The sequence below is a fragment of the Mya arenaria genome, chromosome 8, assembly GCF_026914265.1.
Source record: "Mya arenaria isolate MELC-2E11 chromosome 8, ASM2691426v1".
NCBI lineage: Eukaryota > Metazoa > Mollusca > Bivalvia > Myida > Myidae > Mya > Mya arenaria.
This window is the reverse complement of record NC_069129.1, coordinates 7,493,682-7,504,098: the sequence shown is the minus strand read 5'-3', so window position 1 is coordinate 7,504,098 and position 10,417 is coordinate 7,493,682. Positions and strand designations below refer to the sequence as shown.

The window sequence follows — 10,417 nt, the reverse complement described above, 5'->3', positions numbered from 1 at the left end:
GAAAGCATACCGTCTGTTTTTATAGTATTTAAGCTTTTTAAATTTAATGTTCGAGTTGTAGTAAGCAATTAAAACACAACCTTATCCATTCGTTAAATATTTAGAGAGTACCTGCCTTACTTGACAACTCGTGAACCAGTCAATGTTTACCCAGGAAACCAATTAAAATCCAATTTAAACTTAAAACGGTAATTCATAGTCACTGTCCTCTCTTAAGCAGAAGCCAATATTGATGTACTCATCAAAGATATTTAATTTTGTTTGTACCTATTTATATACTTTCAAAATGACTGTTCATTGATTTCAGTTTACAGTTTTCGGAAGGAATAAATTTCGGATAGTCTGCATGTGCATGTATTAGTGTATATATGCAGATCTGAATGGATATTTTAGGACTGTTATAAGCTGTTATATGGAAATCATTGATTCATGAGTAAAGACTCAAATTTTCTAATCAGGTTTAACAGCAGTACTGTCTCTGTGACCTAGTGGTTAAGAAATCCGCCTACAGAGCGGGAGGTCTTGGGTTACATCCCTGGCCACGTCAAACCAAAAGACGTTAAAAGTTGGTACAAGTAGCTCCATTGCCTGGCGCTCGGCATTTAAAGTGCAGTAATAAGAAAAGTGATGTACTCAGTACTGGTTCAACCCAGGAAAGTTGTACCCTGTGTAACAGTGCTTTACACGGAGCATGTAAAAGAACCAAGGGGTCTCTTCAAAAAAGAGCTAGGGTATCACACCCGAACTTCATTGTATCCCACCACTGTCTCCTCTGCGTGCTGTACCTTTAGCAAAAACAAAGGACCCCGTCACGGGTTATCCTTGACCGCAAGGTCTAAAGAAATACATACAAAAGAAAACAATATGACTTTGTACTTGTATGCGATGTGTGGATGTCTGTAGGTTTTAGCATTAGTTTCTCTAATATCTTTTACTTGTGCACAAACTCCCCACTACACACAGCAGTACCACAGTGATTATTTTTGGAATTATTTTTACCACCTGTACCTTGCAAATTGGGAAAAAAGTTGACTGGGTAATATACAAAATCAGGCCTATATAGCTAATATAATGGCAACATGTTTATGCATACATTATGCTGTGAAAGACTTAGTCTTGTCAAGATTTTGTTTATATTTCAAGAAATTTATTGCTTTTTTATTCATAAACTTAATCTGCGTCTATCAAATTGGTAAAAAATTATAAAATTTAGGGAAAAAGGACAGTTTTTCACAAGGGGTAACAGCCTTTAGAAGGCAGTAAATTGCAACAAAAAAATTGCTGTACCAACTACACTAATGAGAGAGTAACGAGGTCTGCTCTAACTGGTTCTAACCAATGCACCAAACACAATCATACATGCATGTCTACTTAAAGCTCTTTTGAGGCATATAAACAAAATAAAAACATTTAAATGTATAAGATGTTAAAAAGAGAAAGAATTTGTTTGGCAGAATTACCCGTGAATCAATTCATGTTTCTGCATATGCCTTCTGACTTTCGTGTCTTCCAGAATCCACTGGCGTAGGAGAGAAAACAAAAGGCAGCAACCATGACGGAGGCATCTGAGTCACCGTATGAGCCATCAAACAGGACATTGTATGACCCAACATTAAACTTCCAGGGCCTTGAAATAAAGAGAACAGGTACATGTATACAACGTAAATATATGTAGTAATGTTTTAAATTGATTCTGATAAACAAATAGTTTTGATCATTGTAAGACCCATAGATGCTTTAAAACTGTAATTAATTCGTGAGTTTAATGTCTTACTTCTCTATCATCTATTAGGTAACTTTGCATGCTATAAAGCCTGTTCAATGCCAAAAAATGATTGTTTAGGGTTTGATTTGAGTCTCAAAAATTTAAATAATAATAATCAACTTAAAGAATACAGCATTATAAAAATGTTGCACCTATTTCTACAGACACTCCGGAGACAATGCTGACAGAGTATCCATTCAGACCTGCACCAGATATCTCCATCATTTGTGAGAAATGTAAATCCTTCATTCCCTTAACGGCACTAAAAGAACACAGAAGCTTCCATCAAGCTTTGACCTTGCTACGGTATGGAAGTGACGAACCGAAGAATTCTGACTTGCTACTGAAACGACGAAACTTTGTTATGAGAAAAATAAAATCAGCTGCAACAAAAGATAAACCAGTTACTCCTCAGCAGATACAAGAAATAAATGATGCTTATGAATATCTTAAATCGTTACTGGATGGAAATTTTGAAGAGATGAGACAGGTTAGAGAAGATGTGAATGCGGGTGTTGGTGGGGTTGCCTTAAACTGCAGTCCGGATTGCGTGCATGCTGTTGGTATTGCAGCAAGCGCTAATGAGAGATGGAAATCCTATATGGAAGACACTCGGATATTTCAGGATTGCTTTGGTGAAGACAAACATAAATGCTTCCTTGGTTTGTACGATGGTTATCATGGAAGATTTGCAGCTGAAATGGCTGCTAGTGAACTACATAAGTTGCTTCTTAGTGAAATGATAAAGTTTGATCCAAGAACAAAGTCAGTAATGGGAAGCAATGTTTTGGGAGAGCCAGATATTTCACATTACAAGTTTGAAAGACCGGACACAAAACAGAGTGAAAGGGCTGTTCTCTATGACGAAAGTGTTAGCATTATTCAGAACATTATCAACATCTGTGAGTCTAAATACAATGAAATGATTAAAAGACTGGATAGTGATCCCGAAAATTTGGACAAACTTAAAGAAGAACCCAGCAATGAAGGAAAGAAAAAAAAGAGACAGAAAACTCCCTTTGAGCAGAAGATGGAGAATTCATTTGCTCGAGCATATTATTACCTGGACATTTTGCTGTCGTATGGAAAGGATGAAAACTCAAGAATTAGATGGAGTGGTTGCTCAGCTGCTACATGTGTGATCCAGGTTTGGAATTTAACTCCTTGATATACTTTTTACTGGTTTATTATGAAAACTTTTAGAATTGTATACAGAGATACATTTATTGGGAAATTGAATTAATTCAAATTAGCTTGAAAATGAAAACAGCATGGTATTATTCATTAGTGTGTAATTTGAGGTCCACTTTTAAAATCTAACATTGATATTTTGTTTATAAATAATCAAAATGTTTTTTCTAGGACTTAACTGAAGAGGAAGCTTTAGAAACAGATCGTGAAAGTGTTGTCAGTGAAAGGGCAGCCACTGGGCAGCTCGACCCTCCAAAAACTGTAGGGAAGATACATATAGCCAATGCAGGTACTGATGATTAACATACATGTTTAATAATTAGCAGGGGTTTCAAAATGATCCTGTAGCCGAGTAAAAAAACTCCGCAATAAGTGATGGCCCACCCAGCTACCTTTTTGCTGCCTCTGATTTGGAGAACTCTCCCAATCCCCCTGCCTCATTTCAGCAATTATACTGATACTTTTTTACGAAATGAAACTCTTGAAATTAAAGAATTATAGTAATGCACTACATGTGTTTCTCTGAGATTGGTCTAGTCTATACTGGTAACTCTGGTGTTTACCTCTCACCAAAGGTCATTGGTTTGAGCCCCACCAGGGCAGTTTCTTTTGGTCCCTTAAAAAGGACACTAGTATGAGTTTCTTCATCATTTTCATCAGATGACCTTTGTCCTTCATCTGCTGTCCTTCAAAGCTCTGACCTTGATTGTTGTCTGACTCAACCTTTTGCTTGACCTTGACCTTTGGCTGACCCCTGGCTTAACTTTAGGCTACAGTACACAGAAAAGGGTCTTGTAGCTGTCTTCATATTTGAGTAAAAATGGTATTAACCAACTAAATGATCTTACTGGTTTAACGTCATCTTTTGTCTGTGTGTATTATTTTATAAATACTGCATCTCATTATACCCCCCAAAACAAAGTTTGGGGGGGGTATACTGGAATCGGGTTGTCCGTCTGTCCGTCTGTCTGTCTGTCTGTCCGTCTGTCCGTCCGTTTTTTTTTTGTCCGGGATTCATCTTTGTCGTTATTGAACAAATCTTTTTCAAACTTTCAAATATTAAATACCATGATGTAAACCTGTGCCTCCGTGGATTTGGTCAGAGTCGCATGATCCTGAGTGGAGTTGTGGCCCCTTAATGAGTTAAATTGGGCAAAATTAGCTTTGTCCAGGATTCTTCTTTGAAGCTATTGAGCAAATCTTTTTCAAACTTTCAAATATTAATGGCCATGATGTAAACCTTTGCCTCCATGAATTTGGTGGGAGTCACATGATCCTGAGTGGAGTTGTGGCCCCTTAATGAGTTAAATTGGGTAAAATTAGTTTTGTTCGTCCTACTCCTTCGTCATTTTTGAATGAATCTTTTTCAAACTTTTAGCCATGGTGAGAACATTTGCCCCTGTGATTGGAATCACATGATCATGTCTCCAATTATGGCCCCTGAATAAGTTAAAATAGGCAAAAATTATACAGCTTTGTCTAGCCTAATCCTTGGTCATTTTTTCTCATTTTTTCTATAAATCTTTTTCAAACTTTCAGATGTCAATGACCATGATATGAACTGTTGAATATGTGATTTGGTGCACCTGTATTAATCAGAATGTTTGCAGGGCCTTAAAAAGACCTTTAATTGATTTTGTCCTTAAAAAGACCATCAAAAGTCCTGAAGTTAGGTGCATACAGGCCTTAAATTTGTTACAAAATTCGCTTTGGTGGCCTACTCCTTTGTCATTTTTCAATATATTTTTCTCAAACTTTCAGCTATCCATGACCATGATGTGAACCTTTGTATATGTGATTTTGTGCACCTGTATTATTTCCTTGGTACTCATGTGTGGGGGGGAGGTGGTGGGGGTGGGTAAACAAAAATTGGGTTGGCAGACTGTCAAATTCACCCTCATCTCTGCTGCAGTGCCATGGCAGTCCCTGATTCAGTAATAGGTATTCTAAATAAACTAAATAAATGTATTGCCTTGTGCTTTCTAATGATACCATAACTAAGGCCAGGGCAAACAACCTAGACAGGGAAGGGTTGGGGGGTATTCGTTAGCCTTTGGCTTACAGTTCTAGTTTAGAGCTGTCAGGTACAGCTTGTGAAGTCCATTATCATGGTGAAAAAAATGAGGAATTTGACAAAATGACCACTCAGATTTTGTAAGTTCTGAATCTAAGAATTTTGAAATGAACAATAATTGTGTTTTATGATCTTCACAGGTAATGTCCATGGTGTGTTGGTACGAGGAAATCGCGCTTACAGTCTTACCAAGGATCACACACCGGCCAATAAGAAGGAACGCAACAGAATACTCAAAGATGGTAATTGGACTATTCGTCATACAAAAATACATATAAATAGTCGAACCCCGTTAGCTCCATATTCCAGGGACCGGCCAATATACTTTGAGCCTTGCGAAATATCTAGCCAAGGGGGAATGCTTACATAGAGTCAATAAAAATCGAGTTCGAGCCAATGAGGAAATTGAGCCAAGCAATATGGAGCGAACGATTTTGACTGTATAAGCATATTGTAATTGGTTGGCTTCCTGAAGATACACATTGATATTTTAAGGTGCACTGTCCGACATACTTCAGATACCAATAAGGTGAAAATTCAATGCCATCTATGAAAGATATAAGTGTATGTTTGCCAAATCGTCTACAATGTTTGGAAATGTAAAATTAATGCACTGTAAAAAGACTCAAATTTGATACTCGTGAAAAATCATTTGCTATGAATTTAAAACAGGTAGAGTTTAGAAATATAAATGGAAATATTTCTTCAACTTAATTTTCATGATAAATTCTATATTCATTTAATCTTCTTTAGGGGGAACTCTGACTGAAAGTAATAAAGACTGCTGTGTCAATGGCGTGCTCCTGACTACCCGCGGCCTTGGTAACCATGGTGACCTGCCCTTAAAGAAATGTGTTCTCGTTGAACCCCACACAGGAAGTGCACCCATTGACCAGTATGCACAGTTTCTAATTTTAGCTACAAGGGGAGTGTGGGAAGTGTTCACTGAAAAAGAGGCTGCCTCAATTCTGATAAGGGTAGGTTTAAGTTTGAGTATAAGACTGTTTGATTTTTAGGGGCGGTATTCATAAAACATTTTAAATCATTTTATGTCATTTTACAAAAGTTAATTATCTCACTGGTCATATAAAAACATTGTATTAATAGTCTCTAAAATGCTATATTTTCATTAATTTTATGAAATTTTAATATTATATGTTTTTAAGACTTATACATTTTTGCTTAATTTGACTGTGAACATATTAAGAAATCAACTTAAGTTAATTAGAAATTACTTAAGGTGTTTTATGAATACCGGCCAAGATCGTGTTGAATATATGCAAGTCTGCAAAATATCATTAGGTAATATTTAGTTCAGGGTATAATCATGATGTCACCTTAATGAAATGACTCAACGTATGCTTGTATTTCTACATGCAGTTATTGAGTTATTTTACTATTGTTGCAATGTAGTCATTTATATAATTATAAACTCAGCTAATAATGTTAACAAGTACATTTTACATCATCACTCATGCTTTTAGTTGCTTGTTTTACCAGCATACTTTTTGTGTGAAAAGTACCTCTTTTTCTATGTTTTCGCACTTGTTGAAATTCTTTTACAGCTTTTGCCGAACAACCAAATTCCCGCTCCGAACCGAGTAAGCTCCACACTGAACTCCCTATTTGATCATATGGCCCCATCCAACTCCTCACAGGACCTACCGAGCTCACGGCGCGTCTCATTCTCCAGCAGGGAAAACACTCCAAACGGAGGAAGGAAGAGTACCGAGGCCCAGCAGGTTTGGCTTTTAAGTTCTGAGTAATATTGTAAGGTATCATGTAACAACTTTCAGTTTGATAGAGCTCATTTATTGCAAATTATTGAAAAACAATATACCGGCCAACTTAACTGCAGGAGGGCCGGGCAGTGGATTTAGAAACAAACACATTTTTATAGTTTTCAGTTTCATTCATATACTGGATGCAGATTCACAGGATAATCTTTGTGTATACAAATGTTAAGTTCTTTTGAAGTAAGATGTTGTTCTCAACTTGTTCATAATGAATGGAAGATAAATAACGTTATGTTGCACACTATTGCTTTACTTTTATGCAGGGCAGACAGAGAAGTGCCACTTTGGAATCAGTTGCTGAGAGTCTCAAAGAAGATGGTAGCGTCAAATCAAGCCAGGGGTCAACCAAAGGTCAAGGTCAAGAAAAAGGTCAAGAGTCAGACAACAGTCAAGGTCAGAGTTCAAAGACAGCAGTTGAAGGTCAAAGGTCATCTGATGAAAATGATAAAGAAAAGGCAGCTGAAGGTCAAGGTCAACTATCTGACTCACAAAGGTCAGAAAGTCAAAGATCAAAAGCTAGCACCCCAGGTGAGGGCAAACAATCAGAATCCTCATCTCAAATACAGAATCAATCCACGCCGTCCTCAAGTCAGCCAAACTCAAGTGACAAAAGTACAAAGCCTAAAAAGAATTATCGTGAACAGGATATGCAAACAGAGGTCGGGAGTCACCAAGGCGATGAATCTGATTCTGGTAATGAAGCCGATGTAGAATCGTACCTCGACAATGTCTCCTTTCCAGGCAGTATCTCAAGAATATCATTGTTTGATGGTCCGCCATCTCGTGAGCAGATTCAAAGGAACCATGCTCAGTACATGGCCCAGCATTTGGTTCAAGCTGCGTTGTTAGCGGGGGCCAAGGACAATGTTACTGTTATGATTGTCCTGCTTCCGGGCTCGGGACTTTAACAACATAGCTTAACTAATGAGAATTAACATTTCATTGTCATTTAAGTTCTTGTTATTAATAAGTAAATTAGCATTTAATAACTATCAGAGAGCTTGAAAATGTTCACTGCAACTAGTTGAAAGCTTTAAGCCACTGCCACCTTTTGTTTTGAAATATGATCCCCTTTTCATGGAGGATATAGAAAAACTATCTGCATGTAATGTAAGTGAAATGGTAAGGATTATTATTTATAACATTTTGTTGAATTGGGGTTTAAAATACTGCTGTTATAGAATGATAAGTCTATTCATTTCTACTAGTGCTGTGATTTCCATATACCTTGTAATGTATAAAGATAATGTTTTTATAGTTTGCGGACAACACACATTCACAGGGTTTCCAAACAGTATTGTTGTCAATTGCTTGATAAGCTGACAGTGTTTACATTTGTTCTGTATTCATCATGTTACGTTCATCATGTTACGTTTAAGCATAATCTTTTTTAGACAGCTTATATAACTAGAGTTATAATACATGTTCATATTTTATCTTGCTTTTAAATGCTTTGTTTGTAATGTATTTAAACTTACATATAGAAAGTTATCTCAAAGAGTAATAATTTGTACTATAATAATTAAATCTGATATTTATTTTTACATTCTCAGGGTATGGTATAAAAATGAGTGTAGAATTGATGGAATCACATAAAATAAACATCAATAGGATATTTCTATAACATTTCATCACATGATGTTGCTTGTTTCAAGTGAAATACAATATGTATTTTCTTATAATATAATGCTAGTGTAATATAACTTCACAGTGATGTCATTTCACCATACTAATATAGCATGTTAAAGGGAGGTACTCAATGCAACCCACTAAGCATGATATGGAATTTTAAATATAGCGAGCTGTACTTTCACTGTTGGATATGAAAAAGGAAATTGAGAGGCATATAATCAACTTGATTGTGACGTCATTGCCCCCTACTCATGAAGCATGAATTTTATTTTATTATTCTGAAAAATTAATAAAATATTTGGGGGGGGGGGCATTTTTTTTTGGTTTCATGTGATAAAGGAATCTTACTTGAGTTGCCATGATTTGATAAAATGTATTGAAACCCTTCTGTCAAAACAAAGATAAAAAATATCTTCATAGTTTTTTTTGTTTTAATGTATGTTTGTTTTTGTTTCAGTTTGTTAAGTTTGGTTGTTGGAGTGTTAAGTAAATTGGAAATTGCATTTTACTGATTATTAACATTTATTTGTTATGTTTTCATCATTTTATATCTTTTTAAAATATTTGTGTTTTAATTATATACTTTATATTATTATGTATAAAAATATATAATCTTATTTTTCTCCCTCCTATGAGAAGAACCATCAGTATTACACTAATTTATACAGCTTGATAAATGAAAGAAAGATTTTGTGGCTTGAAAAACAAATCGTTAACGAGTAAAATAAGTTTTTCAGCATCTAAGGCTACACTGTATTGAAAGCTGATGTTGAATTTACTCTCTTAATATCAATGAAATTGGGAAGTTTCGGATTGTAAAACTTGAGAAAATATCTTGTGTGAGTTAGTATAACACTATCAAAAAAAGGAAAAAGGAAACAAAATGCCTTGAAAAACAATCATTTTTTAGTTTCAAAAGACAACATATTTAGAACTAAAAGGATTAAAACATGAAAATCTAATAATAAAGTTGTGAATAATTGACAATAATTTTAACCTTTTTTACAGTACATACCATTTTTTTACTGATCTAAACTCATTTTTATAATAGTCAGCTCCTTGAATGGTTGTTTTGACTTGATATTTCATGTTTTGTATTTTTTTATGATTTAAAAGATGATAAAAAACCTACCTATCAGATGACCCTAACATAGACATCAACCTGGCTTGCCTTCTTATTATGCTGTATTACTTCATGTGTGTATTTATTCCTATTTTTTTGGTGCTTTATTGTTGATTTCTTGAAATTTTCTTTCTACAGTTGAGTGTTGATATTTGGCATTAGCTTTGTTAATCATATAAAAAACAATAAACATCATTTTCTTAATTTTATGTGTACTTTTTTGTTCTTTATAACTGTTAAGTCAAGATGGCTGATTATAATGACAATAACTAGTTTACATCCAATGTTGGTGTATTTGTTCCACGGTTTTGGCACATTCGTTCTATCGTCCTTCTACAATTCACATGAAACTTGGTAGACATATTCACAATGGCAATACATGTATCTATGCATTGTTGTAGCAAGTCCTATCACTCAGGACAGAATATCTGTAGTTTTTATTAAGTAATGTCCCTTGGTCATATGAGAAACATAGTGTTAATTGAGTTATGTCCCTTGGTCACCTGAGAAACATAGAGTTAATTGAGTTATTTCCCTTGGTCACCCGAGAAACATCGAGTTTATTTAGGAATGTCCCTTGGGCACCTGAGAAACATAGTTTATTAAGTAATGTCCCTTGGTCAACTTAGAAACATAAAGTTTATTTAGTAAAGTCTCTTGGTCACCTTAGAAGCATAGAGTTTATTGAGTTATGTCCCTTGGTCACCTAAGAATCATAGAGTTTATTGAGTAATGTCCCTTGGTCACCTTAGAAACATAGAGTATATTTAGTAAAGTCCCTTAGTCACCTTATAAACAGAGTTTACTGAGTAATGTCCCTTGGTCACCTGAGAAAC

General features: G+C 35.3%; 1 protein-coding gene across 1 annotated transcript; it reads left to right on the top strand.

The window, feature by feature from the left end:
* Window positions 1–80: 80 nt before the first annotated feature.
* LOC128242645 (protein phosphatase 2C-like domain-containing protein 1) lies at window positions 81–9,730 on the top strand. The gene is made up of 8 exons (XM_052959884.1): window positions 81–188; window positions 1,514–1,646; window positions 1,930–2,912; window positions 3,128–3,245; window positions 5,171–5,272; window positions 5,784–6,007; window positions 6,596–6,772; window positions 7,090–9,730. The coding sequence occupies exons 2-8, from the start codon at window positions 1,553–1,555 to the stop codon at window positions 7,732–7,734; spliced, it is 2,343 nt and encodes a 780-aa protein (XP_052815844.1). The 5' UTR covers window positions 81–188; window positions 1,514–1,552; the 3' UTR covers window positions 7,735–9,730.
* Window positions 9,731–10,417: the final 687 nt, after the last annotated feature.

Bases quoted from the DNA above. Each gene is read 5' to 3' on its own strand.
- LOC128242645 (XM_052959884.1), top strand. From the start codon at position 1,553: ATGACGGAGGCATCTGAGTCACCGTATGAGCCATCAAACAGGACATTG. The intron at 6,008-6,595 runs GTAGGTTTAAGT...ATTCTTTTACAG, and splicing joins CTGCCTCAATTCTGATAAGG to CTTTTGCCGAACAACCAAAT. The intron at 6,773-7,089 runs GTTTGGCTTTTA...ACTTTTATGCAG, and splicing joins AGAGTACCGAGGCCCAGCAG to GGCAGACAGAGAAGTGCCAC.